The following is a 23,528-nucleotide window of genomic DNA, read 5'->3' as shown; positions in this document are numbered from 1 at the left end:
AGGTATTTTTGCCCTTTCGGCCGTGGGTGTAAGCGCGGTGTGGGGGGGATATTTATGACGAGCTGAGGTACTTTGGCGCCTTTCGGGCTGCGGATTTTCGCCGTTATTTTTTGAACGGCTCCGTCCCGTTCGCGCGCGGGATTTCGCTCGAACGCCCTCCTCGCCGAGTGGCGGAATACACGGCTCGCGCCCGGGTGAGGCGCCGCCTTTTTTTTAAAAAAACGAAAACTCGAGCCCGCCTGAAAAAGAAGTGTGTGGAGTGGGGGGGGGGGGGGGAGAGAGAGAGGAGGGGGTTATAGCGGGCAAATAAACTAGACATTTTTTTTTTAAAAAAGTTTTTTTTGGGGGGGGGAGATGGGACTACTTTGCGCCTCCGCGGAGGGGGGGTGGGGGGGTGACGGGGCCGGCTCGCGCCCTCTCGGCCAATGGGCTCGCGCGCCGGGGCGTCACGTGGGCGCGAAGGGAGGGGGGGGGAGGGAGGCGGCGCCGGCGAAGGCCTATGTTTTCCTGCGAAAAAAAATCGTCGTTTTATTATTGTTGTTGTTGTAATCCGTACAATACATATCATTTTTTTTAAAAAAAACGGAAACGAACCCCCCCCCTCACCACCCCTCACACACACACACACTTATTGTTGATATTATCACCTGGTCCGTGTGCCGGAGAGAAAAAAAAGAGAGAGAGGGGATTAGGGAGGGAGGGAGGGAGGGAGGTTGGGTTGACGGGTGGGGGGGGGTTGAAAAGCTGAGGTAAAGTCGGGGGTGGACGGCGGCTGGGAAGGCGGGAGGCGAGGCCAGGCCCAGGCCCAGCGCGGACTCCGGAGCTGACCACGGAGCCCAGGTACAGAAAAAAGGCGCCATCCGACAGCTTTCTTCCCCCCTTCAACCCTCCTCCTCCACCCGTCGCCTCTGCCAGGGTCGTCGTATCGTTCTCCCCGCCTCCTCCTCTCTCTCTCTCTCCCTGTCTGTCTGTCCCGCCCGTCCTCGGCTTTGCTGCCTGGCTCCAACATGGCGGTTCTCTCTCTCTCACTCACTCACTCACTCACACACACCGTCTCTTTCTCACTCCCCCTCCTCCGGCTCTTAATGGCTGACGCGTTGTTGACGCGGGTGCTGCGTGTCCGGGCGGAGTGGAGACGAGAGGAGCTCTCGAGAGCCCTCTTGACACTCTTTCCTTTACCTCTCCCCCCCCCAACATCCCCTCTCTCTCTCTCTCCCCCCCTCCCTCTTGTGTCCGAGTCGCTAGTGCTCTCTCCTCTTGGGGTGGGGGGGGAGGTGATGGTGGTGGTGGGTTTAGGAGGGTCGTGGGCTCAAGCGCCCTTTCCTTCCCCTCTCCCCCCCCCCCCCCTCCATCTCTCCCTCCAGCAGTTCCCTACACAAAGAGGCAGTCACTACACTTTTGACAGTCGTTGCCTGCTTCCCAAAAGCTCAGGCCCTTGAGTTGTTTACCTATCAGCACTGTTGCTCACACACACACACACACGCTCCTTGGTTCAAGTCGAAGGTAAAGGCCAGTAAAAGGCTACTTTCTGGCAAAGGGTCGGTTTGGTCTTCAATTCCCACATTTAACACCTGTTAAAATATTAAAACAATAATCCCTTGTGTTTGGTACAGCACTTTCACGACCAGAGGACGTTAAACTGTAAAGCGCGGGGACTGTATTTGGGAGGCAAACATGAATGAGGATTTTTAAAAAAAAATATGGATTTCTTTCACTGAGATTAATGTTCTGTTTGGCAGCATTTACTAATCACTGACGAGGAGAAGTTTCATTTTAGTCTCCTTTCCTTGCTGGTCCTTTCCTGGGTTTCCCCAACTTCTGACGGTTGAAACGCAGTATTGCTCAGTATCTCGTGGGTAGAGGATGCTTAACCAACCTTAAGGTGGTGTCTCTGCCAATTTTTCTTTTCCTCCTCCTGTCAGCTTTGGCGCTTTGTAATCGGTGAAGAAGCCCGCCAAAAAAAAGGTTGAAACCCAGTTCTTCCAGTATTCTGTGGACTAATTTGTTGTACCACCAGACTGCCAGTAATGAAGGCTTACTTGAGAATGAAAGAAAATATTTGCATTCTGCTGTTAGTGCTGTCATTTTTGATTTGTCTACGGATCCATCAGCTTAGCTGAATTTAATGTAATTGATTCTAACTTGTATTCTTTACAGTATAGGTAGATACAGTGTGTAGTGACTTGTCATATATACATGCGCTCGTGTTTAAAGTCACAAGTAAGTACAGTGCTTTTGCAGAGTAACATTTGTGCAATTGTGCATGTATTAATTGTTTTATTTTGAACAATCAAACTCCCATTTGTTTTCATTTCTCCAGCAAGAGAAATTTTAAAACCATGTGGTCCATGTGCTCAAACTGTTGACCTCTTTGGGTTCTGAACAATCGTAGAAAAGAGTTTAGCAGCCTGAATGTACATTGTGTCTGCCTGAAATTGTATATCACTGTCTTTGAACCTCGTATTGCTTCAAATCACTTTGTACATTGAGTCTACTGTCTTTCTAGGGGTTGGTACCTTAGTCCTATTAGTCGAACAGAATTACCAAGCACCTGTTGGCTAGTACAGCATCAATTGGTGGACATATCAGATTCCACATTTCCCCCCCCTTCCCCAAATTTGCCGCCTATTGTGAGCAATTGATTTTCAATATTGTGCGTACTGTAGGATTTCTATGGTCCTGTGACATATTTCGTTATTTTGAAACTGAAATTGAAAGTTTAGTTTGACAACTATTTTTTAGCCTGCAAATTGAATTGCATCTTCAGTTTTAAAATGATGTACTCTGGTACTGCAATATTAAGCATGTGGGATGTCGTACTGAATGGGAAACTTTGGTTCATTACAAATTACATAAATGCTTGGTGATTTTATGTGGATTGCATGTTTTGGGGGGAGAGTGGTTACATTTACATTATGTAAGGGTTTTCATAAGGCACTTGATAAAATTCTGCTTGTTACCCGTAAATGTGTTTAAAGCTTGCCGTAGTAGAGATTTTTTTTAAAATCACTTTCGCAATTTAGAGATCAAAGTTCTGTGAGACTTTATTTACACGTGATACTGATCTGTTCTCTGACCTGTTGATCTTGGGACTAATCAACTGAAGCATTAGTGTAGAGCATCATTTGTAAACAGAAGAGTCATTGGCAGATCCAGGCGCCACTTAGCACTGAGCCGTGCAGAGCGAAAAGGTTCTGAATTTTAAGTTATTTGCGATAATACAGCAAGTGATCTCACCATATCTGGGTTATCAACTCGGACCTCTATTCCTGATTGATATTGTGTGCAGGACTGTGGTTGGATTGAAAGTAATTGTGGTTGGATATTGGTTAAGAACAGGATTAGATTTGGCCTTGATGTCCCATCGGCAATATTCACTGGCTTGTCGACGAGGGTGAGAGCTGCCATTATCATGAGATTTAACTACAGCATGAGTCACAACCTTCCAGGGAAGTTGAAATAAACATTACACAACAAACTAATGCATGAGGGGGCCAAACATGTTTCATGAGGCATGTATGGATTAGTGTTCTGACCACCCTTTTCCTAACATTGCTTTGTTGCTTAATTTGTGGCTTCCCAGAAAAACTGGTGACCAACCTGGTAGCCAAGGCAATTTTTGATGGTGCGTAATAAAAAAAACAAGCTTTAAGAACTTTTTTTTAGAATAAAACAGTTCTTTCTATCTAGTTTAAAAAATACCTTACATGTTTACAGCGCATTATCATCTCGTTCCTGTAGAATAAAACAGAGGAACATAGAGTGATGGAGACAGACTGAGAGTCCGCATTGTCGGATGACATTTTGTGACCATTTGTTGGAATATGTTTTTTTTAAACACAGAATGATTTTATGATGGGTTCAGCCACATGGTGTTCACTGTAGATCACCGTTAGTGTATTTTAGGTGGGAAAATTACTTTTTTTTAATCAGGCTAGCAAGTCCCTTCAGTCAACAAATCATTTAGGACCAATACATTTTGCCCTTTTCTGACTTTTCACCATGGTGCCTTTAAGGCAGTGGAAACTGCATCTGAGTCATACTTCCCGTTTGTTAAGCGTCAGAAGCTACTGAACTAATAGCTTGGTGTTTTAAGAATAGTTTACGAGAAAGCAGAGTCAGTGACTCATTTTTTTTCTATTTGATTTTTATAACGCAGGAGCATTTTTGTTGGTTTTCAGGCGATGGTTTAGTCTTTCCGCAATTAGATAAATTCCCGTTTTATGAGTTTTTAAGAATGAACTCCTGTTTTTCATAATAAAGATGTCACAGTAAAGTATTAACATGTGCAGAAACCACAGTTTCACCTGATGAAAATGCTCAGAACCATGAGAATTTCCCCCATCCATCTTTGCATTCAAGGGAATGTCCTTAACTTCCTAACTAGTTAGAAATTTAAACCTGAGAGTCATCCTTCATGGAAGCTGAGGAATGCAAACTTGTTTGTTCAGCCTTTTAGAAATTATTCAAGGCTCCCTATTAAACTTGTCACCTGGAATCTGTGAAATATTTAGTGCGAATGAGGCCATTCTCTCTTTTTTAAAGTTGTTGTTTCTGTTGAATGAGGTGACTTTCCGTTGTTGGCCACTTCCCTCTGACTCAAAAATCTTGTGGGGTCCTTTGGCAAGAATCTAGAATTTCTATTTAGAGAGATGCAGTGGATTTTCATTTGTTACTAAAGGTTAGAATTTTTTAACATGTTGTAACCTACACGTTAGGTTTGAGACTTTCCATTGCTGGCCATTTTCATCTGACTCAAAAATCTTGTGGGGTCACTGCTCCGAGTGAAGGGTGCTTTATAAATCTAAGTTGTTGTTGTAAAGGTAAATGATAATTGTTGCAGTTTTCTGTTTTATGTTATAAGATTTACAATAGGATATTTTAACTGCAACGCTGAAGTGTTGAATTCTTGACTAATCATCTTGTTTATGGTGAGTCCCTGTGGCTCGAGATCTAAGTGGCACGAGTGGATTGAGTGTCATTGCCCTGTTTAGCAGCCCATGAGTGTTTTTCATGAATGGTTTATCACAAATTGTACACTTGACATGTTGCAGAATGTTTTAAAATATATTTTTTTAAATGCAGCCTGGAAAAGAGGTGGTGGGTGTGATTAGCACCAGAATTGTACCTGGCTGGAAGGGATTGGAATGGGGGTTGAAAGAGAGAAAATTACGGTTGTGAATCTATTTGTATGAATCTCCATTGATGACAATTCAGAACAAGTTGAAGTATTCCAGGCTCTCAACAGACTCTGCATATTGTATCCTAGTTACATGACTACCAGCACATTTAAAATAAAAATATTAATCCTCAAATCTTTTAACATGGGTTTTTATAGTTAGGGTGAGTCTCCTTTGTACACACACCATTGCTCTGATATCCTTCCTAATGGGAATTGCTAAAGTATTTTTACAATACGTGGTGTGTGTTAATTGCTCTATAGTTCTGTATGGTAGACTTTAAATGAGCTTGTAATTAGCTGCCGAAGGGGTGGGACAGACATTTTCTATAGAACATCTTCCTCTGTGAGCTCATGAATGAGCAGTGATGCTCACAATCCAGGGTCATCATTCATGATGTCACATGAAGAGGGAGGGTTTTTTTTTAAAAGTCATTTTTCTTTCTATAGGCACTGACTCATTGTGGGTACTGTTCCATGGGAAATCTCTGATACTCACGTGTTCACATGTGAGGCTTGACATTGAGTATCACGAGACTGTTCAACTGTGTGAAAAATTACAGCTAAACCAAAAATTGCCTTCATCTTACTTTGCACATATACTTTCTAGCAGGACTGGATACAGAGTAGGAGCAGAAACCTGGCTGATTTTCTTCTCGTTTTCTCCGCTGTCCTCGAGGCTAATTGTAGACTCTTTAAGGGGAAGTTACACACAACATGTCTGCTTCCAAGCAGCTTCTCACTTCCAGATCTGCAGTCTAAAACATGGTAATATTGGGTCACTGTACAAATATTTACTTTTGTTGTATTTAAATATTATAACCGTTCAATGCATTGCCTTTTAATTGGTATGAATGCAATATTGATTTGTGTTTTTTTAAAAAAGATTGGATGAATATTTGTTAGATGGGATTGAACAATGTATTGGTGTAGACAAAGATGATTACATATTCTACACTAGTCCAAGGTCTGCTGGGAATCGGATGTCTTTTTAAGTGTGTGTGATGAAGCTGGTCTGGGTTGAATAATATAGGTATTTAATTTTATAGATCAGAGTTTTACCTATAGTTATGTATTTTGCTCAGGAGATTAAAGAAGATGCAAAAACTGCATATTAGATCCTAGTACGTTTGCATTATGCCCTTTCAGTGCTGGGACTTGGGTTTGAATCCAGCCCATGGGGTGGAATGGGAGAATTTCTGCCGTTTATAACATACTAGGATGTGTTTGAACTGATTCAGCAAGTTCCTTGAGACTTTGTCTGCTTAAAGCACACAATTGTCCACTGTTTGTGGGCAATATGGAAAGTGGAAAGATTCATACTGGTGTAGCTCTTCTGTCGTTTGTGTTTAAGCTCGGGGGGCTTTTATTCTCTGCATGTTGGCTATGTTTATCTTGGGAGTGTGTAATGCTGACAGTGGAAGCCCAAAGTAGAAAATGTACGTTTCCCAGAATCAATATTTATTACAATGGTGAGCACAAAACTTCAAGTCTTATGTGCTGTGGAGCAGGCAAATGGCTTGGCTGGTAGTGGTAGGCTGGTAGGGGTAAAAAGTATGAATGAAGCATCAAGCATGCAGTAGTACTATGACTTTTGGGCAGTCCAAAAGTCACAGTACTAATACATGGTTGATGCTTCATTCATACTTTCACGAAAAGACTAGAGAGAGTTTCCAGCCTTAAAACCCAGAAGATTAACTAATGAACAATAGACTTGTTGCAAGTGCTAGGTTTTTTTTTCCCCCACAGTGTTTATTTCCACTTCGTGCCATTCCAATTTCTTTCTCAGACACTTCTGTGTCTTTTTGTCTCTGTTCAGTGGGCTGTACCCTAGTTTTAACTGCCCTATGGAGCAACACTAGCTAGCCACAAACTTATTGTAACACCATCTCAACTGTCACTGACATTTCCTCTAAATTTAAGGATATTTCCACGCTTCTATAACTGCTTTGTAAAAGCTTTTGAGTCGTATCAAATTCTGCATTTCCAGTTTGATCAAGTCAAAAACTGAGCTTAAGAAATAGTTTGCCTGGTCATCACAGAATCGTACAGACAGACAGACAGACAGATTGGTTCACTTCACCCACAACCCTTTCAGAAACTGCTAGGAGTGTTTTGAAATCTGGTGGAGGAATGTTAATATGAACAGGATTCTGCTGAGATTATTTGTAAAGCAGTGTCAAAATGAGAGTCTCCGTGTCTCTTTCAGGTAACACATAATGGAGGAGGTGCAGCACGATGGCAGTAACAGCACGGATGCAGGAACACAACAACACCTGACAATACAGGCTTCACAGCTTTCCCAGTTAGCACAGCAGGTAAATGCCATTCATTGCCTCAAAGGAAGTTATACTAGTACAGTTAGAGGCCCTTATTGTCCCATTGGTTGACTAGCTGGTTGTGTGCATGATTCTTACATGTGTTGTCTATTTCTCTTTTTGCCAATTTGAGATGAGTGTAGGTAATTCTTTGCAAAACACAAGAGGCAGGAGTTAAGAATTATAACTATATATAGAAACTCTACCTCCTCCAACCTCCTTTTGGCTGAAGGATGTAATGTTTGCATCCAGCAATTGTATACCGTATATTTGACATAGATCTTCTTGGTGTTTAATTGGGGATTATTTCTTGATTGATTTCCAGCAATTATATCACATTTGTTAAAACTTTTATGCAAATGTTATCAAGCAATAAGGATATGGGCTGCTACTGGCTCACAAACAGAAAATGCTTCCTGTCCGCTGCCCCCACATGCTCATGTAAAGTAAAAGATAACAGTCGTGATCATGAACTGTTTGTGTTTGATTTTTTTTGTTCGCGTTGTGGGATGTGTAAATGGATGAAGGCAAAGTCATCCTTTTCATTACCCTCCACCCCCAACTAAAGTATATCGCTTGCAGTGCTTTGTCCAATCCTAAATGAGTGTTTATTTGAAGAATTGGGATAATTGATTTACTGGAGCACACAGTAACGGGATTAGAGTTAAACAAATGAGTCAATTTTTTATCCAGTCCCTTTTGCTATCCTGGCTCTTGAAAGTTTGACACAGACAGGTGATATCAGGAACTTGGTGGAGGAGGTCACTATTCTGTTCTGCTTTCCCCCGTACCCTCTGCCTAGTGATCTTTTATTGTACTCCATGATGGACGTTTCCATTTTATTGTATTTGTTTTTCAGTTGAAACAAGACACTTAATTGTAAACATCTTCTACTTTAGGTCCGTTTAAGTATGATATGTGTACAAAAAAACAATGTTAAGCCCAAAAGAGAATATCTAAATGGATAGTTTGTGTGTTTGTGTCAGAGTAATGGGCTGTGAGAGGAAATATCAGTAACACTACGCGCCTTTGTTTAGGTGTCAATGGGCGGTTCGACTCCAGTAACAGTACTTCAGCTGCCTGGGGGACAATCCGTCCATGTCCAAGGGGTAATCCAGACAGCCCAGTCATCAGTCATCCAGGCCCCACAAATACAGAGTGTTCAGGTAAGCCCTACCAACAGAGAAACTCTCAAAGGACATAACAATGTAAGGTTTACGTTGACTGCTTCTAAAACTCACAGGGCAACTGCAGTGTGCAAAGTGTTCCCAATGTTGCACAAAATTAATGTTTTAAACACAATTATAAATATTTAGATTAGCTGCCTTATCGTACTTTACAAATAAAACTTGCGTGGTGAGTTTTTAAGGCCAGGAAACATTGCTTTGAGTTTATAGGATTGTGATATGATTTAATTGTTTCTCAGCAGAGAAATTTTGGTCAGGAACCATCATTCTTATTTATGCTGAATAACTAGCAGAAAATAGTGCTTCTACACTTCGATGATTCCTTCCTGAGTTGTCTGGTTCATCTGAAATTAATGTTCAGCCAGAGGCATGTTTCATCAGCTGTAACTTGCAAGATGGCTTGTTTGTGGCAATTTACTGTAATCTCTTAGCCCAAGTGTTGAATTTCACAGTCTAGTAATTGAGGCCTGGGCAGTGCAATGGGGGAGTGAAGAGTCAGCTCGATATGTATGAATAGAACGTTACTGTGTCCTTAGCATTGGCCCCAGGGTGTCAGACCAGGAACTGATCCAGAGAAAAAGAAAATAGTTTCTTACAAATAAATCCACAAGAAAACCAGACCACTGGAGCTAACCCTGCCGGTGACTTTTATTATTGAAATGTACTTTGTTGATAACTCTGGCGAAGTTCCAGATCGACCCTGTTGATTGTGTTTCATATGGTCTGTAAGAGAGAGTGCCTTGTTGTCCCTGCTCATGCCATTCAATCCAATACTCGGTGCTGAGTTCCTCGAAGGTGTTGAATTTTAAGAGCTGATTGTTTATTGCAGACATGGTGGAGAATGGCGGTGAAGTGCTTTGAGGGGAAGCTCACAATTGTAGCTGAAGACTTTAGTTCTCAGACGGGAGTTCTATGCATAAACTTGCACGCATAACAATCCTCGCATTCGATATTGTGTATGTAATGTTGAAACTTCTCGAAGCGCTCCACAGGTAGTTGCTGTTAAGTGTAGTGACTGCATTTGCAGCCAAAGGCAAGCAGCCAATTTGCTCAAAAAAAGCGATGAAGTGAATGACTAATTAACCTGGAGGATTATTAGCAAACCCCCCCCCTTCCTTTTATGGTATGGAACCCTAAACACCTAAATAGGGAAAAGACCGAAGAGAGCTGGGAGTTGCAATCCAAAATTACATTTGCACAGCGCCTTTCATGTCGGGAGGATTTATTTCTTTTTGCTGCGAGTACCAATGTACTTGTTGAACTGCTAAATGCACTGCCCCCCCCCCCCCCCCCACCTCGAAACGAGGACGTTTGACGCGAAAGTGACCAGTCCGAGGGAACGTGGGAGAGAGGTTCCGTTGCGTTGACTCTGAGCGGATTTGGGCTGCAGTGGCAACGAGGTGCCGCAGGAGGGGCGCTCTCGCACAGAGCAGCCGGTCCATCTGGCCGAGGTTCCCTCCCCCCGCAGCGCGCGCGCGCGCTCCGCCGGAAGTCCGGGGGGAACCACGTCACAATTCCCACAATTCAAAGCGGGATGAAGAAGCAATGGCAGCTCAGACAGGAAGAGGAATCAGGTGGTGGGAACCAGGAAATGACTGAAGAAACTGACGAAAACAGCCTCGTATGCCCCAGGAATCTGACGACGTTGAGCAGATCAGTATGGACCACAATCAAGGAGGTCGGGGAGCAGAATCTTTTTGTCTGCTTTTCTGCACAACAAGGCGACGCACACGCGTAGTTTAAAAACATCCTGAGAATCTTTGTGCAGAATTTCAAGCAAACAACAACAATTTGTTAGAGAAGGGCTCGGACTGGAAATCTCTAAACTATAGTGCATCAGAGGATTTTTTTATTTAACATGTCTCAACCGATGGAGGGAGTACGGGCCTAATCCTGTTTGCTCGAGTTTTGCATTTAATTTGGATGGTGTTTTAATGTATACACAGAACATTGTCCATGTTGTCTGTTGCATAAATAACGGGCTTTACTCACCTCAAATTAAATTGCAGTGAATTGTTCTGTACTTTGCCCTGGAGTTGTGTCTTTCTCTCCTGTTGCTGCCAATAACTTCCCTCGCTAGTGTAGTCTATGCAGCAGGAACCCACGAGCAGTCGTCTTCTAGTAATGCATAGTAGCCATGCTTCATGCAAAGTTTGAGGCCACGTGAGTGTGGGGACTAGCTGTTAAGGTTGTATTTACAGAGTGCGGTCATAAATTAGTCAGATTTGAGGAAAGGCGGTGGGGGGGGATGCAATTTCGGGATTGTGTTAGGACAGCAATCTGTAAATAAACCAGCAGAGGGTGCTTTGGAACATGTAGTTGGGTGATTCTTTCAGAGCAAGTCACCACATAATTCCAGTTGGACTTTGCCCGTTTGAAATCTACCGCCAGCGGGGATTCACAAATGTTAGCTCTCGCTGTCCCTCGTGCACCACGTCTCTTCACTGGTTTATGTTTCTCTCCTCGGCAGTAAGTTACTTCTTTTTCTCCCCCTCTGCCAGGCTCCTTTGATCTTATGCATTTCCATGATTATCAGCCATCTATTTAGCAGGAGGGGCTAAAGAGGTTCACTTGTGCCGCTGGGTAATGTGAATTTGGTTAGTTTTGTTTAAGTGCTTTTCTACAATTCTGGGCTAATGGTGTCAAATATTTAAGCTATGCTATATTAAGAGTATGGGGGATGTGTGCTGTGTTTTCAGTGCAGCGCTTATGTTTATCATGGGGGTAAACTATGTGGATGTGTATTTATGATCGGGAGCAGAGAGGGACTATTCTGACAGGGGCTGATATATTTGGGTACCAGACAGATCGTGCTGTGGGTCGGGAGTAGGTGTCTGGTCTGGCAGGGGCTGCATGATTACTGGCTCCTCCTGACATGAAAGGTGCTATACAAATGTAATTTGTTATTGTTGTTACTGGTATAGTATAAATCAAAGCCACAGTTCTGAATGACCTGAACCTTTTAGCTGATTTGTCCTGTAGGATTAGCATTTGGGATCAGGAACGATGCATAACTCAATGGTGGCTGGTTAAAGGTTGGCCCATAAGATTTCTAATCTGAATTTATCTTCTGTTCAGGCAACTCATATCTAACAAGTTGCTGTTTGGCTGTTGTGATGGAAAATGTTTCTGCTCAAGTCGGGGGGATTTTTTTAAAAACATTGCGTGCTTGATGAGAACACTCGAGATTGAAAGTCCTAACCCCCCCACCCAACCTTTTAAACTAAAGAATAGTGTTCCCCTTTGGATTGATCCTTGTAGTGGTGATGTTTTGTGAATTCACTTTGACAATGTGTAGTTATAATGGGATTTTCCGTAATAACTGTGTACATTGAGAAAGTGAGGCATCATATCATTTGTGTATGAGCTTTGCCTGCCAATGTCCAACAAGTTTAAAAGTTTACTCAGCTGAAGTAAGTAAGCATTATGTACCTGTTCTTTTATTTATTTAAAAAAAAAGGATTAAATTAACATTGTAGGCATGTTATCCACTTGGTCAATGATTTGTCCTGATAGAGACAAACTTCACGAGTTGCACACTCAGAAGTGACACCAGCATCTGTCACTTAGATCAGGATGATTCCCTGACCAAGTAGATAACATGCGTATAATGCTTTCACAGAAAAGATATTGTGAGTGATAGTGTACCGGTCACTTAGAGTGGTAATTAGGCTAGACAAGACTTTTTGTTTTAAGTGAAAACCAAGTGAAATATTTGCTCTTGTGTGTTCCTAATAGATGGATATAGAAGGACCTTGATATCTGTGTGGTCCACATGCAGATGATTCTTTTAAAGCCATAAAGTGAGTTAAGAATGAAATCTAAGCAAAGAGTGACTCATTTGAGCATCAACACCAAAGACTGCATTTCCGTTGCACAGTCTAGAATAGTCCAGATTATGCATTCAAGAATTGCTGTGTAATCAGCCATTCACTTGCTAAGAAAATGTCACTTGGCTTTTAGCTAAATGTTTTACATTCTGAGTCACCAGCAATTCTTAAAAGTAGTTGGTTTAATTTACCTCAAATGGTTATTTCACTGTCAGTGAATATTACACTTTATCTTGAAGCTATAAAGGCTCAAAAGGCATCTCTTCAGATGCAAGTTTAAAAAGCAAAACCTACAACTGGATATTATCTACAAGTGGACAAAGTATAATTACTGAATTTTCAATAAAATCATAAAAATAGGTAGGAGTGGGCCATTTCCCTCTTCAAGCCTTCTCCACCATTGTATTGTACCTCTAATTCTGTTTCTCTTCTGTTTTTCAATATCTTTCTCTGTCTTTCTCCCCCACCTCAGTTGATTAGTACAGTAGAGTGTTCCAACTGGTGGCCTGTGGGCCGATTTCATCTGGCCACACTAAATGTTATGTTTCTGGAAGGGAAACACAAAAATATTGCTTATGCAGCCCGTGATGTTTCCCAAATAGAGCATCCAGCCCTCAGCAGATTAAAGGTTGGACCACCCTGAGCTATAGCTTCAAAATTAGTCAGTTCTAAATTCTCTTATCCTTTGCATAAAGAGCTTTCTTTTTCTGGATTTCACTTTAACAGGCACAGCTTTTCTATCAGGAAATAGNAAAAACTACAAGTCTATTATAAATGATGCTCATGATTCCTGTTTTCCTTTCTCAAGGTATCAGCGTTATCAGAGAGTGAGGATTCCCAGGAATCATCCGACAGTGTATCATCATCACAGAAATCCAGGGAGATTCTTTCCAGACGTCCGTCATACAGGTAGCCCACAGCGCACGATATGGAAGAATTCTAGAGTTGTTTTCTGCCACCACCAGACTTAAAAAGTATTGGTCATTCTTTTGCAGTTCAGAGGATTGCTGCGAGTTGTGTGCAATTATCTTAAAAATTGGACGTTGTACAAAAATATAAAACTTCTCCAGTTTGTACAAATGAAATCTTCTTGTGTAAGCACTTGTTTTGTTCATGCTGACTGGATGCTCTTGCATTTTTCTTTGGACTGTGAAGGAAAATCCTGAATGAGTTATCTTCTGGAGACTCAGCACAAACAAAGAACGAGGGAAAAGGTGATGAAGAGGCTGGTGCTACTCCCATCACCACCATGACTGTCCCAACACCCATTTACCAGACCAGCACTGGACAGTACAGTAAGTACTAGACCTGACTACTGTTGAGTGACTTATTAATTTGCAGAAATGTGTAGTCCTAGATCTCACAAGGCCCACGTAGCTGCTTTCCCAAGTGCCTGATGTTGAACATTTTAGTCTTTGTGGGACACTGCTGTGCGCAATTGCTGTGCCACATTTCACCCACAAAATATACAATCAATTTGCTTTACAGCATTTTCTGTGAATCGCTTTGAGATGTCTCTTAACATGTGATACCAAATGCAAGGATTATTATTGTTGTTACCATCACAAGTGCAGTAACTTGCGTATGTTAGAATTGGATAGGTACTTGGGAAGTAAGGGTTTTAAAGGAATAAGGAGAAAATGCAGGGATTAAACAGATTAAAAGATCTTGTAAGTGCCCAGAAGATGAGCGAACTCCTTAGCTGATGTTTGCTGTTTATTCTTATAGTTGCTATTGCACCCGGGGGAACGATACAGCTTGCGAGTCCTGGGTCTGACAGTGTCCAGGGCCTCCAAACGCTCACCATGACTAATGCTGGCGGCACGCAGCAGGGAGCCACGATTCTACAGTATGCACAGACTGCAGACGGACAACAGATACTCGTCCCCAGCAACCAGGTGGTGGTACAGAGTGAGTGAGATTCTTTATTGTCTCCCACATATTTGTGTGGGCAGGAGATGGGGGGGTGGAGAATGGGAACATGTTCATTCGGGTTCGAGGTGAGGAGTGATGCTGTTTTTTCAAGGTTTCTCCTTGGAAATGTTAGCTGTTTTGGGTAGTTAGACTTTTTCCTTTGTATATCGGCTATGAAGCATGTCTATTTCTGACTAATGGTACATGTGGGCTTTTGGCAGCTTGTACAGAATGAAAGGACAACGTACAATCCTCAAGTGTTCGTGTTATAATAAAATATTGTGATTCTGCTTCCGATCACCAGTCTCACGACTTAAACTCGTGCATTCGTGATTTGTGCAGCAGGTCCCAATGCAGTAATTAATTAGGTTGATGTTTGCAAGTGTTCAAGTGCATTGAATCGACGGCAAAACGTAGATATGTTGTGTCATAATATTGTCTTTGGGCTTTCTGATTGCCAGCGGCCTCGGGCGATGTACAAACGTATCAGATACGCACCACTCCCACCACCAACTCGCTCCCCCAAACCGTGATGATGACGTCGCCAGTCACCCTCCAGCCCCAATCGACAAAGGCAGAAGACGCAACCTTGAAGCGTGAGATTCGGCTAATGAAAAACAGGTCAGCGCTTGTCCACACATTTGTCGTTTGTCTGTGCTCTTTACAAGAATCTGGCATTGTGCTGTGGGAAGCCGATCAATGCAATGTGAGCAGAGCGGTGATGATGTGTCCCCTCTGGAGCACTGAATGTGATGAAATTCCAAGAGACAAGAGGCAATTTGTTTCTTTTAATGTTCACGTTTCCATGGCAAATAACAAAGAGCCTCTCCTTCAGCTTCCCCTTTGTTTCTCCCGCACAACACCAAGTCTCTCAAGAGACCAGGTATCTCTCCTGTTTCTGCAATTGCTAGTCTGGGACTAGGTGCTAGGAAGTATGCAGTGGTAAAGGCTGCTTTGTCTGGAATCATGTGGGAGCCTGAAGGACCACTGGCCTGCAGGATCACAGTTTGTCTTGCTTACTATTAAAGATAAGTCACTTGAGACGACACCTGTTGGAATTTGAATCGTGGAATCCTGTAGCAAGCGAGACGACCCAGGCAGGTCGAAACGTTAGGCAAGTTTCCTTGTTCCACATGCCTCTTGTTTATCTAGCAGTAAGTAGGAACCCTGTTGTTAGTTGATCAGTGGATCGCTCTCTGGGAGGTATAATCCCTTCAATTGACTGCTGCGTCTCTCGCCCACAAAATATAGAGTCAATTCATTTTACATTGGATTCTGTGAAGTGTTTGAGACGTTTCAATGATGTGATAAGGCACTATATCAAATGCAAGGATTATTATTATGGCAGAGGCTAATGTCCTCGGTGGGGGAAAATACAATCCTCAGAGTGCTGTCATACATTAAATATACAAATGTACATCAGTAATAGATAGGACACAGAGAGACTACCAGTCCTTTCAGTGTGCTTACAGTGGTGTGCAGAATGATGTCCCACTAAGATTATGCCTTTTGCAGTAACATTCACATTTACGTTGCAGGGAAGCTGCACGCGAATGTCGCAGAAAGAAGAAAGAATACGTCAAATGCCTGGAAAACCGTGTTGCTGTATTGGAAAATCAGAACAAGACCTTAATTGAGGAACTGAAGACCTTAAAGGACCTTTACTGTCACAAATCGGTCTAACTCTTTCATAAACTCTGGGAACATGAGTCCTATGGACTATTAGACTGAGGTGGGTGGGGGGGAGGGAAGAGCATTTTTACATGGATTTAATACGAAATGGTTTGGGAATAGAAACTGAATATAAATTCTGTAACCCTTTTGCATGAATTTAATGAATTTATCACAAAAAAGAGGAAGCAAGAGAGGCTGTGTTAATGTCTGACTGAGCAACACCTGCAGAAAAGAGAAATCCTGGAACGCCAGCAAAAAAGGATTTGTCTGGGTCACCTGTTGGGACACGACTACGTTTTGGTGCGTGACATTGTAACATGACCACGTCGACTGGAAGTTCATCTCTTAAAATGGCTGAATTCCAATAATGAAGGGAGCAGTGGGGGGGGTCTGCCTCCTCCGCTAGAGAGATACCACCAGCAGACAACTGTTCACACCAGGATCATTGCAAACCACCACAGTGTTTCCTGTGGGTCTGTACGTCTGCATATCATGTCTTGAAAGTTCCAACAGTTTCTGGTCTCGTAGTTTTACCTGAGGCAAGGACCAGAAATATTATTTTAAATAACATTACGCCAGCCATCAACCAAACTCCATCGTCCCCCATCCCCCCCCCCCCCCACTTCCAGCTCCCCAGGATTTTATGCCATTTTTATCCGAAGATTATACTCCATATTTGATGGTTAACCTGGAACTGGAAATTCAGGCAGAAACTGAGAATGAACTGTGGCTTTAATATACATTCCTAGCTCACTTCTAGAGGGTTGTGTGCGTGTGTTTTTTTTACCACAATAATATTGTATGAAACTTACCTCCTGTTGTCTAATGGAGTTTCACAACAGTGGAAACCAGATGTTACTGTTAAGTGGAGGGTTTCTTGAATAGAAACTTGTCCCAACTTTCATATGTCGCTTTACATTGGTATGGCCTAAAGCACATGCAGTACTTTCTATTAAATTTTTAATAAGGTCAACGTTGACAGGTGTCAGTCACTATATATTGCTGTTACGACATGCACTGTAGGACACTGTACAGCTCTACAAAGTGCACTCTATGTGCTAAGATGTATGTTTCATGAGTTACTTGTTCTTCGTGTGTGCTCATATCAACTTTGTTAATCCTTCGGGTATCATGGGAATGTTTGGGTTGCAATTCCGTATAATATCTTAAAGGGAGAGGAGTGTTTGATTCTTCTTAGCACTTTTTTTTCCCCCCCATTAGTTCCAGCCTGGTTCAATCGATAGCACTCTCTCTTGCCTCTGGTTCAGAAGATTCTGGGTTCGAGCCCCCACACCAGGAGCTCCTGATCAAGCGAGTGCAGTATTGAGAGAGCAAATTCATTGTCCTTCGGGTGAGTTGTTAAACCAAAGCCTCACTTGACGGTTCTCAGGATTCAAGTGCATACTAAGGGCACTATCAATGGTGCAAGATGAGCTCCAGCCAAGATTCCTTCCTCGCCAAAACTCCCTGACAAATTGGCCGTTCACCATATTATTGTGTGTGTAGCAAGTTGCTGGTGTAGTTTAGCTACACAAATTCATTGTGTGAACCACTTTAACCTGTCTCAACAGAGAAGCAGAAAGGTAAATTTAATTAGGCAATTAGACAGAATTTGTCATTTGTTTCAAGAACAAATTAGATTTCTGCAATTTCTAGTTTGGGACCCGACTGCCAGATGGTGGAAGGAAAACTAGATGGCCCTTGGTATTCTCTCGCCTAGCGAATTCTTATGTTCTGCAGATCAGTTTTGCCATTTAAAGAATCTTGCTATGGATTGAGATAATTGTATATTTTGACTGTTCAGTGCCTTGGGATATCCCTACAGTGCCTGTGTTCAGTGCCATAGGATGTCCTCCCGACGTGAAAGGCGCTGTACAAATGTAAGTTGTTGTGTTGCAGGAAAAAAACAAGAGAAAGGTGATTAGATCAACTGGCAAAGTATGTCCTCTCTTATACTGGGTCGTCAATTGTATGCTAAAAGAGTGTTAAAAGAATTAAACACGTAAGTAGATTGTTTTGGTTGGTTAGGTAATGATTCAGCTTTTAGCTCTCTCCCATCCAAAGGACAGAATACAGTGTGACTTTTCACAGGTTGTCACGGGATAAAACAATTTGCCCAGAAGACATCTGTGCCTGTGCCTGCTGCTCTGGAAATTATTTATGACGTGCCTTATACACTTTTTTAAGCAAGAAGTAGAATTTCTACGTTTTGGAGGTAAGTGATCTTCTTATCTCGCCTCGCAAGCAAGAGACCTGGGTTCAATTCCTGGCAGGGCGAAACCTTGGGCAAGTTTCCTTACTCCACATGCCTGATAACAATCCCTCGCCCACAAAATGTACAGGCAGTTCATTTTACAGTATATTCTGTGAAGTGTTTTGAGACGTCTAGAACATGAAAAGCATTTATCAAATGCGGGGAAGGGTTATTGATTATATTATGTTATACACTGTAAAGCGTAGTGACTATTTTGTAGGCAAATTTATAGCTTACATTCCCTCCCTCATCAGCACAGTCAGGATACATGTGAAAAAACATATAGTACAGTTGGGACAGTTCCCATTCAATAAATAATAATTCTTATTGAGAGCCGACACCCCAATGCAACGCTGAGGGTGTGTTGCGTTGTCGGAGGTGCTGTCCCTCGGATGAGATGTTACACCGAGATCCCGTCTGCTTCTTCAGATGGATGTTAAAGATTCCATGGTGCTATTCAAAAAGAGAAGGGAGTTTCTCTCCCGGTGTCTTGGCCAACAATCCCCCAAGTAAAAATCGGTCGCTCACTTCAAGGCTGTTTGTGGGATATTGCTGTGCGCAAATGGCTGCTGCGTTTCACCCACAAAATGTACAGACAATTCACTTTGCAGTATATTCTGTGAAGCGCTTTGAGACGTCTCAACTACATGATGAAGAGCTATATCAAATGCAAGGATTATTATTCCTCCTTTCTGAAATTTAGAGACCAAGCAATAATTTATTGATTCAAACATCCATCAAGTTTATAAGGCTTATAGTTGTCATCAGTGGTAGTCAATCAAAGGTAAACTGCCAGACACAATAGGTATGTCAGGCATGATGAGGTCAGGAAGATGCTGCTTTGACTATTTTTTATTTTTTTCAACCAATCTTTGAAGGTTGATGTGCGCATGTACACTCCAGTCTTGAAAGGCAGCCCACAGCGGACCCCAAAACTGGCCACGCCCAGCAGGTAGAAACGTTCGTTCAGAGGACTGAAGCACTGCAGAGGACCGCCACTGTCTCCCTGAAAGGCACAAAATATCTTCCACATTTCAGGTTGAACATTGCGGTCACAAAGCAAAACGGGATTCAAAGAAGAATGGCAGACATGGGCTGGAGAGGGAGAAGACGAGGGCAGGAACAATAGATGAATTTACACGGCGCCTTTCGTTGGGAGGACATCCCAAGGGCAGGGTGGAGGGTGGGCGGGCGTTGGCGTGACTGAAGGTGTGGTCGAAGAGGAGGGGGGGTCTTGAGAAAGGCCTTGGAGGGGGCAAGGCGAAAGGACTGGGATGGAGTTCCAAAGGGTGATTTAATTGATTTGAAGTAGTGGACATGGAAGGGACCTGGCCATGAAACTCTCCTGTTACCTGACAGGTATCGACTCCACCTTCCTCATAACCAGCGCACTGCATGTTTGGCTTGATTAACCCGTTGTACCATTTCGCCTGGTTGCAGACCGAATTCGGAATCAACTTCACTACAGCTTCCTGCAAGATGTCTGTTTCTTTTCCTACGAAGGAGCAAAAGTGCAAATACTTACATTTGTTAATTTTCCACACACACACACACACACACACACACGCCACCTCATTCCTCAGCACATCTTCCCACTTTTTTTTAAAAAAAATCCCCCCCCACCCCCCAAATGTGTCTGCAAATGTGGGCTTCCACATTTGCGGACGCTGTCTGACCCAAAAAAAATATAGAGAATTGCAGCACGAAAATGAACCAACTTGCCATTCACATGAGCCCCTGGACCTACCTCATAACCCCCTCTCCGTTACCTAAGACAACTTTAAATTGACTGGAAATTGTCTGCCTCACTGGTACGTACTCAGTTGAGGGATCGAAAAAGAGATGGATCGTTTAATTTCGTTTGGGAAAATTTACCGATCCTAAATTCAAACTTTTCAAATCACAAAGAGCCTTTTATTGGTGGGACGTTGCCGGGAGCAACATTAGCTGCTCTGTAACAGCATTCATTTCACTTCTAGTTAAGTACATTCCGTCAAGTGCTTTAGGACGTTTCTCTCGGATTGAAAGTTGCTATATTGGTAATAACAATCGTTGCATTTTGACACTGCGTGGGGTCCCTGGAAACCTGCTGACCCGCCAGGCTCAGGAACCAGACTGCCGAGACTACCACTTAGGAGGTAAGTAGCCACTTTCCAAACAAGACTCAGCTTACCTCCCCGCTAAGGAGGACGTCCCAAAGTGTTTCATAAGATTTGTTGTAAAGTATAGTGATTTTTTTTTGTAGGCGAATGAATGCCTGTATCAATGACTAATGTAGAAGTGAAATGCTTACCATTTTCTTTAGTCACACCCCACCCAGTGATGTAACATAAATGCATGCTGTCTATTATGGTTTTATTAAATGGTAGGCACACTGGCTGTACATAGTCATTGTACTCAATTTTCTTTGACAGCTCTAGAAGGCTCATGTCATTTTGTAACGTGTTGTGGTCGAAATCGTAATGAAGAAAAATCCTCTTCAATTTCATAACTTTGGTCATGCCGTTTCGAATCGACCTCTGATGTAATCCGACCACCACTACCCAGTCCTTGGGACTCCTAGAGAAATGGACAATTGAGAATAATTGAATATTTACAAGACTGAAGAGGTGATTTTTCTTATTGTGTTGGTGCTTAGGCCTAGTTCCCCTAATGGAGCTATACCCTACATTGTCTTGTTGATGTTCTTATCACTTTCCCCACTGGGGCTATTATTTCTAACCTAATTCCCCTCCTTTTTCTTTCCCCACATTGTATATTTGCTACCCCACTAGAGTCATCTTAAATTCAGTCTTCAGAAAATGTGGGAAATGCAAATAGGATTAATCAATTGATCTAATCAATTGGTGGAACAGGCTTGATGGGCTGAATGGCTTCCTGTTCCTACTAAGACCCCCAAGTGTACACATATTCTACAACACTGTGTGATCTTAAATTTTACGGCAAAATATCTTGCAGCCCATAAGAATGGGTGAAATTCCGGGCCTCTGGAGCAGGGCAGATTAGGCTTTTGCCCTCTCTAATCCAACAACAACAAATTACATTTGTATAGCGCCTTTTATTGGCAGGAGATGTCCCAAGGCACTGAAGCAATCATAGCTCCCCCGCCACCCCGGTACTCACTAAAGGAGCTAATCCAAATAGTCAGCCAGTCACCTGCTTGCCTGAGAGACGCAGTGCGCAGCCGTCAGCACCCACCGCGTGTCGATTATTGACCCTCCACATATGTGCAGGTAGCTGGAATCGTGCCGCATTTGAACACTGACTTGCCAGGGCCAGTTGCCGGGGAGTGCTTCCTGACCACCGATGACACGCATCTCCACAGGAGGGTCCATCAATGGGCGCATTCCACACCCTGAAAAGGCACAAGATGAACAGCCTGAGAGCAGTACACTGTCCATAAGTGATAAGAACATCAACAAGACAATGTAGGGTATAGCTCCATTAGGGGAACTAGGCCTAACCTGCCTGGTCCCTCTGCTCAGAGGGCTCTATCCTGCTTCATGTTGAGTCTTGGCTGTTGGTGAGTGGGTCTTCTGCCACTCTACCCCCACCCTCTGGAACTCCATCCCGCCGTCCCTCCACCTTGCCCCCTCCCTTGCCTCCTTCAAGACCCGTCTCAAGATCCTCCTCTTTGACCGTGCCTTAAGTCACCCTCCTTACCCCCCCCGGCCCTCCACCCTTCCTGATCCCGACCCTCAGCTCGGGTCTGAAACACTGATTGTCCAGGGTCTTGGGAGCTCCTCGCAACGTGAAAGCCGCTATACGAATGTAATTTTGTTTTTGTTTTTGTTGCAATCAGTGCTCTGTGACGCTGCCCTGCGTGAAGGATGCTATATAAATGCAAGCTGTTGTTGTAATACACATGTGGAATAGCCAACTCTCCTTTGGAGGATTTTAGCCTTACATCACAGAACCATAGTAATTTACAGCATACAAGAAAGAAGGCCTTTCAGCCCATTGTGTCTGGACCAAGCAATTCTTTTTCGGCCTATTCACCTGTCCTTTATCCCATCCGTGGTTCACTCGTACTTTATGTGGAGCTAGCTAGTTCTCTTGTTCTAATTATCCAGAACTTGTAAGAAAGAGCAGTTCGTGCCTTTGGGCAGAAGGTTGTGGGTCTCATCCCCCTTTTTCATCTCCTCATGAAAACACGTTTCATGTTTACTTGGATGCATTTCTAAAGGCCTGTATGGTAGGTACCTCACCCTAGGGGCTATTGGTTCACGTTTCAACCGCCTGGGGGGGGGAGAGAAGCATCACAGGCAAACCTAATGTTGCCTTCACAAAATTCTTTACCTAAATCCTTGTTCACGGATATTGCTGTCCCCCCGAGACTCGCTAACAAGATCATTAACTTCTCTAGCTCCATCTTTCCGAACCTGAATCCCTGGAGCAACAGCCAGCTTTATAAAGTCAATTATTAAACAAGTCTTACTAAACATGTTTCCCTCGTCTCACAAACTATCTTTATTATGCACGTGAGCCCTCTGATGAGATCATCCTGCTCAATGCTGATCACCGACTATACCTGGTGAAGTGTGATCAGGTTGGGTTTACTTACGTGTTGGCCTGTTATTCAGAGGCCTGACATTTTAGAGTCTTACTTACCTTGCAGGACACTTTTGTCTAAGTTTAAGGTGCAGTTTAAGATAATAATTATAATAAATAATAATAATAATCCTTGCATTTGATATAGCTCTTTTCACATCTTCTAGATATCTCAAAATAAAAGGTACAGACTTGTGGAAAATTCATAGTCCTACAATGCAATTTATATTTATATAGTGCCTTTCACGTTGGGACGACGCCTCAAGGCGCTTAAATCACAGAAATTTAAAACGCAGGCCATTCAGACCATCGAGTTTGCACTGGCTCTCAGAGCAAAGTGTCAATCAATCCCAATGCCCTGCCTTAACTCCAATACCTCTTCAAGACTCAAATTAGTCTTAATTTGGAAGTGGCAAGTTCTTAAAAAGAAACGAGCTTCCAATTAAAGACTGAATCCTTCTTCAATTCTCCCAAGTTTCAGACAAAAGGGTGTTTACAGGCTAAGATAAGGTAGAATTTGGGGCTTCTGAAGTGCTCTGTTAGGATAATCAATGATCAACAGATGGCTGCGATTGGTCTGCAGTTGGATGACTGCTACTTGGCTGTGTGACATCATTAGCT

The 23,528-nt window shown here is 42.9% G+C and overlaps 2 protein-coding genes across 5 annotated transcripts; one reads left to right on the top strand and one right to left on the bottom strand.

Moving 5' to 3' along the window:
* Positions 1–703: 703 nt before the first annotated feature.
* Positions 704–16,720, top strand: LOC103189267 (cyclic AMP-dependent transcription factor ATF-1). 4 transcript variants are annotated; one of them, XM_042344257.1, is made up of 9 exons: positions 704–840; positions 5,793–5,947; positions 7,389–7,497; positions 8,535–8,663; positions 13,323–13,423; positions 13,670–13,809; positions 14,243–14,425; positions 14,890–15,049; positions 15,967–16,720. In XM_042344257.1, exons 3-9 carry the CDS (start codon positions 7,399–7,401, stop codon positions 16,109–16,111), a joined length of 957 nt encoding a protein of 318 aa, XP_042200191.1. In that variant the 5' UTR covers positions 704–840; positions 5,793–5,947; positions 7,389–7,398; the 3' UTR covers positions 16,112–16,720. The 4 variants fall into 4 exon arrangements, with proteins under 4 accessions (XP_042200191.1, XP_042200190.1, XP_007907804.1 ...); XM_042344256.1 differs by having other exon boundaries at positions 5,790–5,947; XM_007909613.2 differs by lacking the exon at positions 5,793–5,947.
* LOC103189266 (transmembrane serine protease 12) lies at positions 16,505–21,718 on the bottom strand. Its single transcript, XM_042344157.1, has 4 exons — positions 21,513–21,718; positions 20,650–20,915; positions 19,709–19,851; positions 16,505–16,636 (listed from the first exon to the last, which is right to left on the bottom strand). The coding sequence occupies exons 1-4, from the start codon at positions 21,701–21,703 to the stop codon at positions 16,505–16,507; spliced, it is 732 nt and encodes a 243-aa protein (XP_042200091.1). The 5' UTR covers positions 21,704–21,718.
* Positions 21,719–23,528: the final 1,810 nt, after the last annotated feature.

The sequence above is a fragment of the Callorhinchus milii genome, unplaced genomic scaffold (assembly GCF_018977255.1).
Source record: "Callorhinchus milii isolate IMCB2004 unplaced genomic scaffold, IMCB_Cmil_1.0 Scaffold27, whole genome shotgun sequence".
Taxonomy (NCBI): Eukaryota; Metazoa; Chordata; class Chondrichthyes; order Chimaeriformes; family Callorhinchidae; genus Callorhinchus; species Callorhinchus milii.
Note: the sequence above shows the minus strand (reverse complement) of the source record. Positions and strands in the feature narration are given on the sequence as shown.

Excerpts from the sequence above, each read along its gene's own strand:
- LOC103189267 (XM_007909613.2), top strand. The coding sequence starts at position 7,399 with ATGGAGGAGGTGCAGCACGATGGCAGTAACAGCACGGATGCAGGAACA. Across the intron at positions 7,498-8,534 it reads TTTCCCAGTTAGCACAGCAG|GTGTCAATGGGCGGTTCGAC; the intron begins GTAAATGCCATT and ends GCCTTTGTTTAG. Across the intron at positions 8,664-13,322 it reads CACAAATACAGAGTGTTCAG|GTATCAGCGTTATCAGAGAG; the intron begins GTAAGCCCTACC and ends TCCTTTCTCAAG.
- LOC103189266 (XM_042344157.1), bottom strand. The coding sequence starts at position 21,703 with ATGCGCCCATTGATGGACCCTCCTGTGGAGATGCGTGTCATCGGTGGT. Across the intron at positions 19,852-20,649 it reads GGGTGTGACTAAAGAAAATG|GAAAAGAAACAGACATCTTG; the intron begins GTAAGCATTTCA and ends GCTCCTTCGTAG. Across the intron at positions 16,637-19,708 it reads GTGGAGTCGATACCTGTCAG|GTAAAACTACGAGACCAGAA; the intron begins GTAACAGGAGAG and ends TCCTTGCCTCAG.